The sequence below is a fragment of the Calypte anna genome, chromosome Z (assembly GCF_003957555.1).
Source record: "Calypte anna isolate BGI_N300 chromosome Z, bCalAnn1_v1.p, whole genome shotgun sequence".
NCBI classification, from domain to species: domain Eukaryota; kingdom Metazoa; phylum Chordata; class Aves; order Apodiformes; family Trochilidae; genus Calypte; species Calypte anna.
The window spans coordinates 43,355,624-43,374,894 of NC_044274.1; the positions used below are offsets into that span (position 1 = coordinate 43,355,624).

Consider the following 19,271-nt stretch of genomic DNA (forward strand, 5'->3'; position numbering starts at 1 on the left):
TTTCTGTGCCATGTTATTATTTTAGTATTGCATCTGCTTGGTATTTAAACTTCAAAGCCATAGTTGTTGCCATTTCAACATTTCTGTATACTGTATTATGTTTTACCCTACATAGAATCTGCATCTGCTTAGCCACTGCATTTTTTCTTATTCTCCAAAGGCATTTGGACAGTCTGATTTAGAACCAGAAAAGACTTCATTGCCCCGTCCTTCAGCATTTTCAGGAATGAGCTGTGACATTGCACGGGCATCATGTAGCAGAGTTGCAGGGGATGTGGAAAAGGAGGATGAGTTCCGCTACAGCTGGAGTAAGTCTGTCCTATGTGATAAAGCTTGAAGTATTTGTTCTTGAAAATGGCACTGTAGCAGAAGAAACGGGGAACCGAGTCTGAACGACTTCATTCTTCTGTGCTTTATGTTTTGGGTGTTAAGTGTTGCTGTCAGCTTTCAATTGTGTGTCCGATGCACACGTTGAAGTAAAAAGCTAAGTTGTTCTTCATGACACTCCATTCTCTGTTTTCCTCCATGGTGCAAATTCACTGTGTACTCCAATTTTAATGTGTAGGACTACTTGAAGAGTTTCAGTTTACTCTAGATTAACTAATGGCAGTGATATCATAGCTAATGATATACTGGAGGTAAATTAAAAGTATTACTGGAGGGAGAATTACTGCTTTCATGTGTGAAAAGTATTTTTAATGTTTTCCAAAGTTGGAAGGAAAATAAGCAACTAGAAATGTTGTAATAAATCACCTAAGGCTTAGCTTTAAGCAAAGTGTGGTGTACACTTAAAGTTTTCTTATTCAGTTTTGGACTCTTCTGTCAGATACTGCCCACTGGACACTGATCTTGACTCTCACAATGATGACTTGTGAAACTACTGTCTAATGTAAATCCAACCTCTGCTGCCCATGCTTTTACATTTAGAAAAGATCGTGCAGCGCTATGGAAATCTACCAGGGGAGCTCCACATGATTGAGTTGGAAAAAGGAAGGACAGGTCTGGGACTTAGTCTTGCTGGTAACAAAGACCGATCCAGGATGAGTGTCTTTATAGTGGGAATTGATCCAAATGGAGCAGCTGGCAAAGATGGCAGGTTACAGATTGCAGATGAGTTACTAGAGGTGAGTTTTTGCAGCTTACATTGAAAGCAAATATTACTGACTTAAAATGCATTAAAATACTTTATTCTTGCTGCCATATAATTTTTCCTCAATGGACTTTGAAATCTTCCTGTTACATCACTGTCCTATGAGATTTTCATTCTGATGTTTGCTAAGTAGTTGCAGCTGGGATTTTTTTTCCTGCTTATAGCAGTACTAAGTAAAGGTGTGTTTACAATTAAAATTAATAGACTAAAGGACTTCAGTATTTTTCATGGTCTGCAGTGCACGACCCTTCTATAAATCTCTGTAACCCAGAAGCTTTTTTCATCCCTCATTTTTATTCATCTGTGGAGCATTCCAAAGTTGCTAATTATTCCTCTGTTGGAACTGTTATAATATCGGAATACCTTTTATGTGTGTAACATACAAAAAGGAAATATAAAATTGGGGAAACAGTGACAGATCCGATTGCATTATGGAGCTCGATCTCATGACGTGTTTGGACTGTTTTCTAGTGGCTTTGTGGAGAGATCCAGCCACTGTATGTGCAGCTAACATTCCCAACATGTGTATGAGCATAAGGTATATTTTTATATTAACACAAGCTCAGTTGTGCTGTTTGCTGATGTATTCTCTGCTATTTGCTTTTCCTATTCATTCTTCTCACTGAAGGTAACATTTCCCTCACAGAAATGCTTTGTGTAACTTCAAAACATTGTGTGGAGTTGTTTTCAGGTGCACAGGGGAGATGCACAGGGAGGAATGGTGAGACAGGATGAGTGGACATAATAGAGAGTAAATGAGGACATAGTAGAAAGTAAATGATGTAGGCTGGCAGTTGTATTCTAGGAGAAAAACAAAGATATTTGTGGCACAGTGGACCTAGCTCCATGGAGGGACTTGTTACAGTCTGATGTTACCTGTTGGATAGTTCTCTTGAGTCAGTTAAAATGTCTGGTGTTGGAACCTTGGTGTCTCGTATGCTGAGTGTTCCCAGAACACACTGAAACACATCTGTCTGAGTCTGCCCTCGTGATTTCTTACTTACTGTTCACACTGTGAACCTGCAAACTGATGATAGGAGATTGTCTCAACCTCTTCTGAGCAGAGAAAGCTCAGCTTGCTCCTTGTATTCTCAAGTATCTGCCCATCAGCTGTGCCAGGCCATGCCCTGTCTTCCAGCTGTTAGCCTAAGCTTGGTTCTTCTCAAGCCCATGGCAAAAACAAGAAGTAGTGCTGCACCTAGATTCTGTAAACAGCATGGTTCAGTATCCCTGTGGCCATGCCTGGTTAACATAGCCTGTATTACTCTCTTAGAGTTAACTTCTGCACTATATTTTTCCATTTCCATAAGCAAATACAACAAAATGTGGGTGAATAATGACCTTATTCTGCAAATTCACACTGACACCACCAATCACATCTGAATCAGAGGAGCTTCAAAGGGTTTCATTGAGTATGCTCTGCCAATCAAGGCCAATGATTGTCAGGTCAGATCTTCAGATTGTAAGTGCATCATTGTTCAGACTCCAGTGTATAACGTGTCTGGCTCAGAGCTGAGAGTTGATAAATAATAGCAACCTAATTGCTGGATAAAATGATAAATTTATTTATTATGGTTAGAATTTCCCATGACCCTGCTTTATCAGCACATCAGTCATGAGGTGATCAGTGGCAAGTGAGAATTGATTACATGCCAAGTCCACCCAATATAATTCAGAAAATGATGGTTTTAGCCCTAAGACAGTATTTATCAGAAATCAAAATACGAAGATTTTTTTTAAGTAAAGAAGGGAATGAAAGAAGACACAACATACTCCATTGTCTAATGCAACTGCTGCTTTAGCCAGGGATGTGGGATATGTATTTTTTAAAGTCTTAAAAAGTAGTTTAAGGGAATTAATTTTTTTAGATAATTAATTTCTGCTTTCCTTTACATAGATAAATGGGCAAGTACTCTATGGAAGGACTCATCAGAATGCTTCCTCAATAATCAAATGTGCACCATCTAAAGTAAAAATAATTTTTATCAGGTAAGTCCTGGTTAAATGTTTGGCTAAAAAGGTTTATTTTTAATATGCTCAAGCTTTTTGAAGGATATTTCTGTTTTATTTATGATTTTGATTAGGTATATGTGCTTTTGAGTCTAGTTTGTAGTAGTTGATAAGTATGTCTTGAGTTTTCTGATTTGATATTTGTATTGTGAGTTCCAGAAATAGAGTAAAAAAGTATGAGAATTTGAATTTGTCTTGAAAAATACAGTGCTGTATTACTACATTCTTACTACACTATTCAACTGAATCTATTGTAGAAATAAAGATGCAGTAAATCAGATGGCTGTTTGCCCTACAAAGACAGCAGAGGCTTCACAGTGTACTTCAGGGACACTTCATCATCAAGAGGTTAAGTAAACTAAGTAAATTTTTGTTGTTCTCATTTGACTGAAGTACTAACATTGTCCTGGATGTTCATAATGTGCTGTCTACCTTGCAAATACTGAAAAAAAAAAAAAAAAAAAAGAAAAATTGAATGAAAAAGCAAATGACATTTTAATAAAGCTGCTAAATTTGATACAGCTGGGCTACATTTTGATTTATTTTATGTTTATCTAAAAAATGAAATAAATCTAACAGTCCCATGAATAGGATTGTAGTAGTTTAAATAAAGCAAAAAATCATTAAGCCCTCTTTAAATGTTTGTTTGCTAACTTCATTTTGATGCAAAATGTTTAATACAGTTGCTCACAGTTATGATTTAATTTTCTATTAGGCTGATACTAATGCTGCAAACTCCAGTGCTTGTTCTGACTTCAGCTCTTGCAAAAACATTCAGTACGTGGAACTCCCTAAGGTAAGTGCTAAGAATCAAACTTACATCAGCCACATTTGTGTTCACTAGCTTGGTGTTTTGTTTTGGTTTGGTTTTTTTTTTGTGATGTAGTCCCTCTAATGGCGAACAAACTTTGTCTCATATTTACTGGAAGTCAAAAATTTCTTGTGATCTTCTCTTCATGATTGGATCTCAGAGTTTTCCTGATGTAATTGCTGGCTTTGGCAATGTCATGAATCTCTTTAACTTCATGTTAGCTGGCCAGCTGTTTTATAATATGTAAATACATAATAAGTCTCTGGAATAAGTCACCTTTTGTCTTGTTTACCAAGCTGGTAACCAGTTTCTGGTGGTACCTCAGGTAAGATCATTGCCTTCATTATTTAAAGTAAATGAATTAGCAATTTATAAGCAACTTTGAAGCAATTTTTAAATCCTCTCAGACAACAGACATATTTAGCAGAGATTCTCCAGCTGGGATAGGAGAGGATAAGCCAGGATTCTGTAACTATGAAGCTGCCAAGTAAGGGTGTAAAAATTTCTTCTGCTTGGTGACTTGGAGAAGACAGTTAAATGAAATTCAGTGAACGTAAGGATAGACTTGTGGATTCTTGATGATTTTTTTTTCTTGGAAGGCATCTAGCTTTCCATTATTAGGCAGGGGAAAATTTATAATACCTGGATGATTTAAATCTACGTGAAAGCATTAGGAAGATCTCACTTTACCACAAACATAGATCAACGTCACAGGAAGAGTATACGTTTTCTCAGCCTCTGTTTTTTGTGGTTTCAGATAATGAATTTAAGCTACACCATGAAGTTTTGTTTACCTCACTTTCTACTCTCTAAACACTTTGAGTGGATTTCCACTTCGAAGTGTTTCAATTTTATCTTAGTAGCCAGTATACTGTTGGTAGGTTGACAGAATTTGTTATAGAAATAGATTTGTTTCAAACAAAAATATTGATGCATTGTGAAAATGCGAACTTCTTTTGTGTCTGCAGTCTTCGTTAGTCTTCAGAGAATAGTTTTTAGCATTTCATGAACACAGTACCTAAGCATCTGCATTTTTCTCTTTGCACTAGGATCAAGGTGGCTTTGGAATTGCCATTAGTGAAGAAGACACAGTTAATGGAGTAGTTATTAAGAGCTTAACAGATCATGGTGCAGCAGCAAAGGTGTGATAACATTTAAAATCCAAATAGGGAATGAAAATGTTCTTTGGAATAGCATTAAGGACTCATATTTTGTTTGTTTGGTTTTTTGTTTGTTTCCAGGATGGACGAATCAAAGTTGGAGATCAGATCCTGGCAGTGGATGATGAAATTGTTGTGGGATATCCAGTAGAAAAGGTGCTTCTGAAGTTTCAGAAATGTTGCAGAAATCACCCCACTTAATGTAGGGGGTGATGATATTTCAAACAAACCAGTGAGCGTTTTTGTGACTATACTGTGACTTAATTTTCAAAGCTGCCTGAAGAACCTAAGATTTGCAGGCATTTAAAGAAGCTACTGCAGAATAAGCTAAAACCTGAATTTAAAGCTCAGCTGCCATTTTGCATTAATGTACTACGTGATCATGTCTTCCTACTACAAATACATTTTTCTTTTTTCTGTGTTACACAAACATGAGGACTGAGAGGAACTTAGTTGTGGAATAAAAAGTATGAGTTCAATAATAGCTCTTCTTAGCTATTCCACTTAAAAAGTATTAGAACCAGTGAAGCTAATACGTGTAAATTTACATGGGTGAGTTGCATCACTAGTAAATCAGGTCATGAACTGTGCTTGTACATGAGGACTGTCTGTAATAATGGCCTCATTATATTCTGAGACTGGTATTTCAACCCTTGGAGAAAACTTACCTTCATTCCTAAGTAACAAGATTTATTGCTAACTTCTAGTTCTGCAGACTCATTATAGGCTCTGTAATGAATCAAGGAGGGCTTTTCCTAGCACCTGCCTTGCTACCATGAAGAGTGATTCTTTAGGCATAAGAAGATTACTTTCTGCTTGTTAATGGGCAATTAGGAGAGCATCCATCTTACTGTGTGATGTGCTGCTATCTCTGAAAGCAGTAAATGAGTAAGAGATAGTGAAGTTGTCTGCGGAGAGGTAGGCAGGCTTTGCAAGAAGAGCGAGATAGAGTAAATAGTTGCAGAAAATGCTTCTAATTCTACTTACAGAAATGTAAAAGCTTGGGAGGATTCTGTGTCAGCTGTGAGGTGGCAATTCATTTAAAAGGTTTTTGGTATCCCTTTACACTAGATTTTATGTTTCATCCTAGTGTCCTTGTCTCCATCTCATAGTTCAGATAATATTTTTGGGTTTTCTTTTCAGCTGTGCATCTGATTAAGGAACTAGAATGGCTGTAGCACATTTATTTGAATCAGTAGATTTTGGCATTAACATTTTGGCCTTAGTGTGCTGAGAATTCAGCTCCATTCAAAGATAAAAAGGCTTAGGTGGCTTTCTTTCCAAGTTTTGAAGTAATTGGTATACAGACAGGATTTTGTCCAGAGAAGCCATTGAAAGACTGCACATTCTTATCTGGCATAGTTTGATGAAGTTTCATGGAAGTGACTACCAACATTAGCCTGATACAGTCCACAGTTAACTCTTGCTGTTACTTATAAAAAGCATCATTATTTGTCTGATTTGTATTTGCCACAAAACTGTGGCTTGCAGATCCAATTGACAAGACTTGTGCTTTGTTTTTATTTTATAACTGAACACTACAGTTACACTCTTCCCCAGCTTTTCTCTTTATCGTTCAGTTTATTAGTCTGCTGAAAACATCCAAATCTATGGTGAGGCTTACAATCAACTCAGCAGAGACGGATAGCCCACCTGGAGCACCAGTCCTTTCCAACACTGCCCCAGTGGACAGGAGGAATATACAGCCACCAGCAACTGCCCCCTCTTCCAGCTCACCAGAACCAGAAGCAGTTAAAAGTAAGGTTCTTGTGTGTCAACCTTTACTGGGGTTGTGACATAAAAATGGAGACCCAGCTTTACTTTTCTGTACGTACTCATCTGTCTTCCGAATTGTATTTTCGAGTACTTTTGGATTAGAGACCCACCTAAGTTTGAACTAAGCATGAGCAGTTGCTGATGATATACACAAAGAGCTTGCTTAACAGAGCAGAGGGCTAACCTGTATTATTGCCATTCAGAGGCCAAGACACTTAGTTTTGAGGGTTATTGTTACCTCACGGGATTGCCCACAATATAGCCAAGTATTTGTCTAATCCGTATTTTTGTCTGGTGAAATTATTTGTGAGTTTCAGTGGAACATTTAATCAGTAACCTTATAAAGTGCCTCAAAAGGATTTATATGCCTGTTTCTACCTTTTTTTTTAAAAAAAGGGAATTTGTTTCTTATAGAAGACATCAGTTGAAGAGATAATCTGAACATCCCAGACATTTCAATTGCTGGTTCTTCTCTTTAGGTACTACAATATCACCTCCTAGTATTTGGCATGACCCAGTGCAAAAGTACAGGGCTGATTTGAATCTATTTATTAATTTATAAATTAATATCCATGCAATGTACTTCAGTTGTCTCTGATCTAAATCACATAATTGCTGGTATAAATGTTTAAATTAAATTCTATCCCAAATAGAATCTGTTACTTGTGATAGCTTCTTTGCCTATCCAGGCTGTGATCCTGGTACTTAATGGTATAAGTGCAATTAAAACTATGGGATAGTTCTTTTCGGAGGGGAAGGGAAAGCTGGCAGCATCATTCTTTAGGCTGCTTATCTCTCACTGCAAAGCTGTCAGTGTACTTTCAGAATGCTGTTTTAAAGTCATTTTTCTAATATCAAACCCTCTTACTATAATCAGGATGTTCAGTTGTTTCAGACACAAGCAGATCTTCCACTCCAGCCACATTAGCCTCTGACCCAGCTACTTGTCCCATCATTCCTGGATGTGAAACAACGATCGATATCTCCAAAGGGAGGACTGGGCTTGGTCTGAGCATTGTTGGAGGAGCAGACACTTTACTGGTTGGTTGAAAAAATATATGTCACTCAAATGAACTAAAAAAAATGAAATTAAGATGTCTGACAGAAGAGATCTTTTTTTCCTTAGTTTTTGTGGCATTTATAGAAAGATAAGAAATCTACAAGTTTGGGGGGGGGTAAAAAGAAAAATAAAGAAAAAAGCACCTTTAATACTGAAAGTATAAATCAATTTCTTAAGTGTTTTGGTAGCTTATTCATCATACAATCTCACTATTTTGTTTATCACTGGTGAATTATAGTAGTTATTTTCAGTTGCTCTTGCTTCAAAGTGGGGGCATGTTCTTTCAGCATGCAATTTATTTTTGTTTTCTTAATCTACAGGGAGCAATCATTATCCATGAAGTGTATGAAGAAGGAGCAGCATCTAAGGATGGGAGACTTTGGGCTGGTGATCAAATATTAGAGGTGTGGTGGTTTCTTTACTTTTATTGTCATTTACTACTTAAGCATCATCTGTTTGTCTCCTGGAAGGTCCTGCACACTTTATCTTTGTATGCTTCCATAACAGGTGAACGGAATCGACCTCAGGAATGCCACACATGATGAAGCAATACATGTCCTTCGGCAGACTCCTCAAAAAGTCCGTCTGACTGTGTACAGAGATGAGGCCCAGTACAAGGAGGAAGACATGTATGATGTACTCAATATAGAGCTCCAAAAGAAGCCTGGCAAAGGTCTGGGACTGAGTATTGTTGGGAAAAGGTAGGAATGTACCTGGAGAGTCAATATTTGGGATTTCCTGAGCATGCTCATGTTTCTGTTCAGGGTCTGATGCTCAGATCCTGTGGGCTTGAAGGCCATAATTGTGATTTTTGTGTCTAACCTAACTGGGCGTTCCTAGATGAACTAGCCCAATATTACTCAACAGAAAAAAACCAAATAATGTTGACTGTGTTCCAAATAGCAAGCCATAAAAATGACCCTCAAGCAATACTGTAATACAAAATCCATGTGTGTATTTGCAGAAATGATACAGGGGTGTTCGTGTCAGACATTGTCAAAGGAGGAATTGCTGATACTGATGGGAGATTGATGCAAGGAGACCAGATATTGACAGTGAATGGAGAAGATGTTCGAAATGCTAACCAGGAGGCTGTTGCAGCTTTGCTGAAGGTATGGGGCAGAAAAGAAGGTGGATAAAAGTAAAGAATTTAAATCTGAATTTTTTTAAAGCTTCAATTTCATCAGATTGAGTTCAGACTATTACTGAGATGCAAATAAGAATGAGGTTTTTAAATTTAAGCTTCCTGAAGTCTAGAGCTCTTAGATTTTGTTACTTTGCTTGATGAAAGGGGAAGTAGTGGTAGTGCAGAGTGTTATATTTTTGTGGGGCAATATATTAAAATGTATTGATTATACAGAACAACCTAGAACTTAACACTGTATTTTCTTCAACAAACTGATAACTGACTTGCTATCTTACATTTTTAGAAAGGTACACAGGAAAGTAAAGCCAGAAAGGGCTGACTTTAAATGATTAAAAATTCCTTGGACTAATTGTGCCAAAAAATACTTACTTTTATAGTTGATAATATTTTTTTCTGTGTATGTCTAGTGTCACCTTACATCCATTAAATACCTCAATGCATATCCACCCCCTGTTTCCAAATTAGAAAGATGTCAGATACACAGCATTTTCTGTGGTCTGTCAGGAAGTCCAGTTGCTCAGCTAGCTTGTCTGTCTTCCATCAAGGGTTTTGATGGAAGTAATTCTTACTTACCACTTGATTTAATAAAAAGACAGTGCATTTCTTCTCCATATGCTACACAATTTTACATCTTCTCTCAATTAGGATGCGAGTTCATGTGGAAAGTTTCTTACATTTTGGCAAGTGTTTTGTAGTATCTAGTTGAAGAAGATTCTTAGTTTCCACTTACCATTCATATATTCATGTTTTAAATACTCCCTACAGTCCTTGGCACTTGCAATTGATTTTCCTAGTGCTGAGAAATGAGACTTTAAAAATACCTCAGTTATATTATTGTTAGTGGTTGTATTTTGTTCACGCAGTATAAATGGTGTAAAACATGGTCACTCGCATGTGAGCAGTCACCATTTTTACTTCTGATGTCAGTTCTGTTTTCATTGACAAGAGTGAAATCTAGGAGTGAGTTGTCCTGAACTTCCTGAAATTCTATTGCTAGAAAATTATACATAACCTTTGGAAAATCCCAATATATTTTAAGTAACATAAGACTACTAGAATGTGTTTTCAGGTTGAGTAATCATTTGATTTATGGGTTTGTCAAATGTGAGACTTCCGCAGGAGAAAGTTTTAACAAAACTAAATGTGAATTGATTCATTCACAAGTTAGCTGGAAAGAATTAAGTCTTACTTTGGGAAATTATAACATTTAAATCTTGTTTGTGAGTTTACATTATATATGAGGATGTGGTAATTTTAGTTGCATAGATGACTTCCTCAGTGTTCTATTTTGGGTAAGTGTTGTCCATGTATTTTATCTCCAGTCAATTCATACAAGCAGGAGAGTGCTTTTGCCCAAACTTTGTCAAGTCTTGGGATAGAGAGAAATTAACATTATTTAAAAATAAAAATCAATTTAGTAATAAATCTCTTTTAATGTCACGCCTAAAAGAATAACAGCAGGTATGATATATGTAAGCCCTATTTGAATGTCTGTGTCCTGTTGTGGGTATTGATATATTGGCTTATTTTTTACTGTGAATTTTCTGACAAATGCATGAAGCTCTCTTAGACTAATACAGCTAAAATGTGATAAATAAAGGCAAACTTAGGTAATATTAAGTTCTTTGGATACTTGAGTTCAAATTAACGTCCCAGTTAGTAGAAAAGCAAAATGAAACAGGAAAAGGTTACTTCCTTAGAAAAGGAAAAACAAAATAGTACCCCTCAGATTTCTGTATTTGAATATGTTGCATAGGGTCTTCCTTTGACACTACTTGTATTATTTCAAAAGTCTAGTTTTCTAAATGCTGTTTTTGTGAATAGCTTATCTCCCTGTTTCCAAAATCAGTGTAATGTCTTTGTTTCTAAATATTTGATTGCAGGGTGAGTTTTCTTCTGAAACTTGGATTTTATACTGATGTGTAAATACTTAATTGTGTACTTAAAAGCTTACAGAGTAGTGAAAGGATTTTTCATTGTGCTAACAGTCCACATCACCAAGCTTCCTGCTGGCACTTGGATGAAGAAAGATCATTTAAACTACAGATGCATGTTTGGAAAATGTCCTGCCCAAAATATTTCAGTTATTTTGGTAGGGATCCAGAGCTACAGATAGTTTCAAGAGCAGGAGAGAGGTGACTAACTGCCAGGTTAAATAGCAAGTTCTCAGTCATGTCTACAGAAACAATGATTGCTACTTTGAGTTGTCACCCTATTTTTGGTGCTTATTGTGGAAATAGTCAATTTCACTGTTCCTTGAAAGTGCCATCTTGAAAATGTATGTTAACATTACAATTAAGAAACCCAAACTGTTCTTTGTTAAGTTAAAGGTAACTCTGTTAGCCTTCTTGTGTATTTTTCACATCTTTATTGTAGCACCTGTTAATCACAAGAGTACCCTGCTCAGTATTGAATATTATGGTATACTTAGCTTATGTGGCTCTGATCCTGCCATGAGCTCTGTCTGCTCAGTGCTCATCACAAGGCTGTTAGCCCATTTTTTTCCCTCTGTCCATAGTTTTCTCTTCTTCTTCTGTCTAATAAGTAGCCTAAATATTGTCAGAGGCTTTAATGTTGTAGATGGGAAAGATGTGTTCTAAATGACTGGTCTGGTTCTTTAGTGTTCACTAGGTACAGTAAGATTAGAGGTGGGAAGAATAAAAGCTGGTCCCTTCCACTCTGAGAGAAGAACATCCCAGAGCAGTCAGGTATGTACCTAATAATCCAATATGAAGAAAAGTAGTTCTTATCTACTTGGCAGATTCTTGGTAGCTGTTTTATATGTTCACTTTAGCATATTGTATCTGTTACAGACATGCAGGCAAAAATGCGTTCCAGGAATGGCTCTACAATGTTGCTTAGTCTGGTTTCAGACAATGATCTGATTCTCATTATTAACACAAGAAGTTGGAGTGCTTTATTACTTAAGGAGTGCTTGGCATGCAGAGGAGTATATTTTCAGTAAACTTAGTGAATTTCTGCACTCCTTGCATATTATTACTGTAGTAATGGTCATTCTTCTTGGTCAGCAGAAGCAATAAACCTTCATGCTTTCCATCAGGCTTTTCTCAGGTTTACTTATTATTGGTCTAATGGTGGTGTGTTATAAACTTGGAACAGTTGCTGAATTTGAATGCATCCTTCACATGGTAGCAGCTCACAGACTGTCTCCAGTAGGAATTCATAGCTTACCTTAGAACTTTCTTTGGTAATAAACTGGGTGTACCAAAAATCAAATACTGAAGAATAATAGTTTAAAGGAAAATCATAATTTAATATTTTCAAAGTGAATAGGTTAAGACTGGATATGACTGAAGTGTTAAGCTTTCCTCAGCATAGGTAATGCAAAACAGGATGAACTCATGCAAGCTCTGGGCAATCTTAATCTAAGTCTTTATGTAAGAAGAAGCTTACAGTGTTGAATGGTTTGAGAAATCTGTAAGTAAACTAGTCTCACTGGGAGCCATGTTGTTTGTTCCTTTACATTGCTCTGTGGGCACAGAAAAGATCCATCTGGGAATTGTGCAGGTGAATGTGAGAGGAGGACCCAGTCTTAGTTTTAGCTGATACAGTTGGTGAACATGAGAGTCCCTACCTTGATAATTGTGGCTAACTTTTGAACTAGCAGACCTCTATGAGGTGGTAGAAGGAAAATACAAGGATACGGTCTGACCCTCAGAAGCAGCACTTCAGAGTGTTATATGGTGCTGGAGGCATGCAATCTCTATTGGTCTAAGGGTGTTTCAAACCCCTTTAGAGTCAACAAGAAATATGTGGAAGTTCATTGTGTTGGCTTTAACTCGGCACAGAAAAAGTAAAATACTGCTAAATCTGTGGAATATAGTGAGTTATGGTTTTACTTTTTTCAAATGGATATCTGAATCTACCCTTTAATCCCATTGTAACACTGTATTTAGGTCAGTGAAGGAAGCAGCAGTCTGTCATCGTTCAGCTTCCCAGTTTCTGGGGCCAGTGCACCAGACATCTTTGAAAGTGGTCTGAAGAAGAATACCAGTAAGGTTACTTTTGTGCTTTCAGTATTTGATGTATGTGGACTGGTAGCTGAGATCTTTCACTTTGTCTAAAATGGTGTCATTATGTGCTGTAGGCTTGAAAGTGATTCCTTAGTCATTAATACGCTACAGGGGTGGTTACTGTACAGTACATCATATGTATCTTTAAATAGCTTTTTTTAGAGGAAACTATCATCTTGCTATACCGGCAGTTTAGATATTGAGAATCTAAACTGAGCCATAATTTTCTGTTTAATCTAAATAAATCTTCAGTTAAGATATTTCTTTCATAAAACTCCAGATACTGTATAGTTACACTATAATAGCTGTCTCATGCTCAAACTTAGAACAAGGTTGCTTCTGACCAATTTCTTGGTATTGCTAGCAAGTATTAATTTTTTTTCTATTCTGTTTGAGTATGCTTACCAGTCTTATTCCACAACTTATTTAAATTGGGAGCACAAATGACTTTTTCACCCATTCTAGAAGTATTTCAATCTGGATAATCTAATGTCAGGCACATTCAAAATCTTCTTGAAGCATATGTAGTATATTTTATACTATAATAAACCAGCAGTAAGTCAGAGTCATCATAGTGGTTTGGATAACTGTGATGGAAAAGTTTCCTAAAAATGCTAGCTTAACTTTTTTTTTTTTTTTTTTTTTTTAACTACAGCTTCTGAAATACAGGGGCTAAGAACAGTTGAAATAAAAAAGGTAAGCTACAGCATGGTATGTATCAGGAAAAGATTTTCTACATGTTGTCTGTAGTTATGTTTACAGAAAGGAAGTCTGTCCTTCTTAATTGTTTTGAGAGTGGAATTGATGTGGCAATTGCTAAATGGCTTGCTGGTCTTCACAGCTGAATATTGTGTGATACCCACTGCCTATATTTTTGTGTAAAATTAGTGTGCTTTATGCTATCACATTTTGTGACCTGCTTTGAAAACAAAAGGAAAAAGGATTAATAACAAATAATGAGGTCTAGTTTTAATGTTGTCAGGTAGTTAAATCGAGATCTGTTTTCATGAAGCCAAGGGAATTGTACCAAAGTTGCAAGCCCATTGTTCTGTATTTCACCTTCTTCTTCACATAGTTTTATTAGTAGGCTTTTCCATGACCCCTGCCAGGTGTACAACTGTTAAGTTCAGTTTTCTTTTTTAATAGAAGCATGACATCTGTGTCAAAGATTCCCTCTGTTTGTCTGAAGTGCCTGCCATGTAGTTCCCTTGATTACATCAATTGCATTAAGACAGTCTCTTTCCACAGTATATTCTGCAAATACCATTTTACCATAGCAGTTTTTGCAGCTAGGTAGTAGGGTGTTGTACAGTAGTAAGCATCTAGTTTTGTGTTTCAACAATTGGGCACTAGGGGGAGCATAAAGACTAATTCTGGTTTTATTGAGATTCATAGAAGGAGATTGATACAATATTAAGGGCAAGCAATTTCATCTGTCCAGTTTTGCTTGCCCAGAATCTCTATGCTGACTGTAAGGGTCTGACACTTAATTATGTATGTATTTAGTTCAGTTAAGATAAAACATACAACTTAATCAGCAAATCATTACCTACCACTGATAGGAAGAAACGAATCTTGTGGTCGCTGGGCTTTCTCAAAATAATGCAAAGTGTATTAGCTTAAAAATTGTCTTGAGACATAGGAATTCTAATTTTCATAAGACAGAGGCCTTAGTAAGTTTTTTGAGATAAGCCTACAATTTTCTGTATGTGTTTAGCTTTCCAGAATTTTCTAATCTTTTTACATAACAACAACAGGGTCCTGCAGATTCACTAGGAGTGAGCATTGCTGGTGGTGTAGGAAGTCCTCTTGGAGATGTTCCTATATTTATTGCCATGATGAACCCAAATGGAGTTGCTGCACAGACTCAGAAACTCAGAGTAAGTTACTTGTTAGGAAGGTTATGAATACTGCACAAGTAATGCACAGTATTTACTCTGGGCAGGCAATAAATGAGTAGGTTAATTGTATAGTCATAAGTGATTTGGGCAATGAGAAGAATTTTTATTGTTTGGGTTGATATAACAGTAACTCAGATTGGTATCATGATAGCATGCCGAAGGGCACAGTGGGAAGGAAGTCCTGAAGTAATTTTGGGTCACTGAGGTAGTCAGCTTGTGAAAGTGAAAAGTAGTGAGAGTGGTTCAGAATGATGCATTCTCTAAGTGAGCTACACTGATGAGCATGGTGTTTATTCCTGAAACCATATGTATGCAGTCGTTTTTATCTCTCAAATTTTCTAGCTTTTCTGTCTTTAGACAGATAGTCCTCAGAACATTCTAGTTTCTGAGCTTAAGTGGCAATTCATATGTGTTACGCACTTGATGTGCATGTGGTATCCAGTTGGTACCAGAGGTGACTGAATTTCAGGTGATTGTGCTTCTTGGAAGATGGGCAATGCTATTTTAGGATGCATTCAAACATTCTGATGATAAATTACCATTTCAGTCTGTCTGTGTTCAAGTGACATGTAAAATGTATCTCTCTTTTTACATGCTGTGTATTTCTAGAGCATTATTATCAATTCTGTAAAGTGTCGTTACTTTTTTTACACTGAATATACTAAGCCAGTGTAACTTTTAATTGTGATATTTAGATTTCCAATTTTTTAATTGTATTGTTTTGTAGTTGAAAAATTATTGGATTTTGAGAAAAAATGCATAGTGAACAGCTGCTAATTTCCTTCTTCCTGCTCTATATTACTGATAAAATCTGACTAAATGCAAATTTGTAGATCTGCTATTGTTAAAAAAAAGTGGCAAATCTATCTAACTACATGTATTGTTAGTTAGATTTTCTGCATTTTTTTTCTCAGGTTGGGGACAGGATTGTTAGCATCTGTGGAACACCTACTGAGGGCATGACTCACTCTCAAGCTGTTAGTCTCTTAAAAAATGCTTCAGGCACAATTGAGTTGCAGGTAAAGAATCTTCAGTGACATTTTGAATATTTTCTATGTGCTATTTTGCCAGCTGCTACAACAAATTATTTTAGCATCAGCATTCTCAATTTACTTCTGTTCCTAGGTTGTCGCTGGAGGAGAAGTGAGTGTCATAACTGGTCAGCAGCAGGATACAGCTACATCCAGTCTTTCATTTGCGGGACTAACTTCAACCAGCATTTTTCAGGATGACTTAGGGTCAGTAACTGTAGAAAATACAACCTCTGTAGTCTGTTGGTTTACATTAAAAACCTTCAAAATTCTAGCAAATAATGGATGAATTGTTTGATTTAACCATGACTTACACATTTGGCATTCATGGAACCAACAGGCCTTTGGCATTTTTCATTATAAGATTATTTTTTTTTTAATGCTTTATTTTTCCTTCTGTAGAGTTCTGATGTGATGTGATTTCTTTGTAAATACATGCTGTTGTTTCACTGAGACTTGGTAACTGGACTAACTGACACACCCAAAATGTTTATTTCTCAGACTTAAATACTTCCACAGTGGTACCTTGTGTTTCCATAATGAGCTTTCTAGTACTGACCTATCAGGAGCATAGAACTTTTCTGGTATACAAGATATACTGCTTCTGGTATCCTGTTTAGTACAGCTGTGTCAAGAAGTTTTGCCTCAAACTCTGTCATAAACATGAGGAATTTTTCTTCTAGAAGAAGGAAAGAGAATAGGGTTCTTTAGCCACACAGGTCTACTTCAAAAGATAGAATTCCAAAACTTCTTATACTCAAACTGTATGTTAGGAAATGTATCTATAAATGGTCTGTACAAACACATACATAAAAATATACAGTCATATATTAGGGGAGGAGAAAAGCAGTAAAACTTGTGGATAATATTAGACCTTTTTTAGGAGGTGTAAGAGATTACAGGACTTTTAAAGTTGGTGTTTTTTACAGAGATTTCAGGCACTTACATTGCATCTGTTCTTCATGAATAAGCACTGTTAGTAGGAGATAGCAACCGTAACTGTGCCCTGAGCTGAATGGCAGAGATTTTGAAAAGGCTACAGTATTTTTACACAAACTAAAACAGCCAGTTCATTGTAGTAAAAGCATCTGTAGTTATGGTGGAAAGGAAATGTATTGTTTCGCTTGAAAGGAAAAATGGGGTTTTTTTTACTATTCTACAGGTTGGATTATTAATTCAGACAACACTGTAGTACTCTTTTTTTCGTTTTCTTAGACCTCCACAGTACAAGACCATTATGCTGGACAGAGGACCAGATGGCTTAGGCTTCAGCATTGTGGGTGGTTATGGCAGTCCTCATGGAGACTTACCCATCTATGTGAAGACAGTGTTTGCAAAGGTAAATGTAGATTTGTTCAGGCAATCCATTTTTTGGTTCACAGCAGCTACTATCTTAAATCAGGACCTGAGTTTGAAGCCAAGGAATTGTTACAGTTTCTCATAGCTTTTTTTCCTTAGTACAAGTGCTGATCAAAATGTGCTTGCAGCATTTCCAAATGCATGTGACTGTATATGGCAGAGTCTTTAACTCTCAAAACTGGAAGTTTCCTCATACTTAGAAAAACAGCCCCCTTGCTTATGTTGAGAGTGTATTTGCTTCAGGTAGTAGAAGGGACTGAGCTTTTTGACTGAGCATCCAAAATGTAGACCAAGATGAAATCATGTAAGTCAGTCTAGACCTCTGGAGAATTTAAATTACTGACCTGGATTTGATAGTTTGGATTGCCTTGGGAAACAGTCCTCAGTCAGAGAAAACTAGAATCAAGAATCCCAGACTTTTGTGGTCAGTCAAAGTGCAGAGCTAGGTTTTGATTACTGCATTTCTTACACCAGTTACTGAAAACCTCAGGTCTTCAGAATCTTACTTCTAGGATAGTACAGTTTAAATGTTGGACAAACAGGCTTAAGGGAGTATAAAACTCCTGTTGGTCTGGTTTGTAGATTTTGTGAAACTTAGAGCTGAGCATACTGCAACACTTGCAGGCTGTACTGCAGTTGGATGGATTTGATTCACTGAAAGTAAGAATAGTTTGAAGGGGTTTTGTGCATTGAACCCAGACCATCAGGACAGTGTGACAGGAAGAAAAAGAAATGCCTGAGTCTGCAGTTACATGTTATATCGTTTCAGGGTGCAGCAGCAGAAGATGGACGCCTGAAGAGGGGGGATCAAATAATTGCTGTCAATGGGCAGAGTTTAGAAGGAGTGACCCATGAGGAAGCAGTTGCCATTCTGAAACGGACAAAAGGAACAGTGACTCTGACTGTTTTGTCGTGAACTGCCCAAAGGGGTAGGGTCAGTAAGACTATATTATTTACATTCCACATAGCAAAGAGAGTGGAAATGTTTATATAGCCTTCCTGCTCTTCCATATTCACAGGACTCTGTTACAACACCGAAGAAAAGCAACTTTTAACCATGTATTTGTATACAGTAAGAGTATCATGAAGTCCAACCATCAATCTAACACCACCATGCCCACTAAACCAGGTCCTGAAGTATTCGTATTGTTGTCAAACCACTGGGATGGAGTTATAGCAGCTATGGAAAGACAAATTTTTTTCCTGTTAGTATTATAATGAGTGCTTGCAAGCCACCAAAAAAATCCCCAAACCCACAAAAAATGGAATTTTTGCATTTATAGCCATACAACAAAACTGGGTATTTTGGTAAGAGGCTTTGAGTATTTGAAATATGCTGCAAAAATTAAATTCACCAAGTCAGCAAGAGGGTGACATGGGCAGCAGTAGTCAGAGAACAAATAAGATTATTGAAGAAAAAAGGTATTAACGATATACAGGAAAAGAAGGAAAAATATGTAATCATAATTTGTATTGTTTTATTGTTTCACGATGCACAAGTGGAAGGAACTGCATTGATTTTTTTTTCTGTTTGTAGGCTTGAACTTCCTAACTCATAGTGTGTCCAGGACAAAAACTTGTGTTTAAGTTCAGCTTAGATTTGAGGGTTTGGTTAGTCTTTTTTTTTTTCTTTTTGTGTTCTTTTCTTTTTTCTTTCTTTTTTTTTTTTTTCTTTTTTCTTTCCTTTTTCTTCTTTTTTCTTTCTGTTTTCCCTTTTTCTTTTTCTTTCCTTTTTTCTTTGTTTCTTTTTTTTTTCTTTTTTTTCTTTTTTTTCTCTTTTTAGGTTTTTTTCCTTCTTTGTTTTTTTTTGAGGCACAGGTGTCTGCACTTTT

At 36.6% G+C, this 19,271-nt stretch overlaps 1 protein-coding gene across 1 annotated transcript in view; it reads left to right on the forward strand.

The window, feature by feature from the left end:
• Nucleotides 1-19,020, forward strand: part of MPDZ (multiple PDZ domain crumbs cell polarity complex component) — an 87,737-nt gene extending 68,717 nt beyond the window's left edge. Inside the window, exons 27-46 of the mRNA XM_030466746.1 lie at nt 161-308; nt 928-1,124; nt 3,048-3,139; nt 3,418-3,508; nt 3,876-3,956; nt 5,021-5,113; nt 5,213-5,287; nt 6,712-6,889; nt 7,785-7,948; nt 8,288-8,371; nt 8,475-8,668; nt 8,932-9,079; nt 11,736-11,822; nt 13,032-13,128; nt 13,804-13,844; nt 14,906-15,028; nt 15,964-16,068; nt 16,175-16,287; nt 17,296-17,419; nt 18,209-19,020. Of these exons, the coding sequence (XP_030322606.1) occupies nt 161-308; nt 928-1,124; nt 3,048-3,139; nt 3,418-3,508; nt 3,876-3,956; nt 5,021-5,113; nt 5,213-5,287; nt 6,712-6,889; nt 7,785-7,948; nt 8,288-8,371; nt 8,475-8,668; nt 8,932-9,079; nt 11,736-11,822; nt 13,032-13,128; nt 13,804-13,844; nt 14,906-15,028; nt 15,964-16,068; nt 16,175-16,287; nt 17,296-17,419; nt 18,209-18,355 (2,382 nt within the window). The 3' untranslated portion in view covers nt 18,356-19,020. The remainder of the gene's footprint in view (nt 1-160; nt 309-927; nt 1,125-3,047; nt 3,140-3,417; nt 3,509-3,875; nt 3,957-5,020; nt 5,114-5,212; nt 5,288-6,711; nt 6,890-7,784; nt 7,949-8,287; nt 8,372-8,474; nt 8,669-8,931; nt 9,080-11,735; nt 11,823-13,031; nt 13,129-13,803; nt 13,845-14,905; nt 15,029-15,963; nt 16,069-16,174; nt 16,288-17,295; nt 17,420-18,208) is intronic.
• The last annotated feature ends 251 nt before the right edge of the window (nt 19,021-19,271 follow it).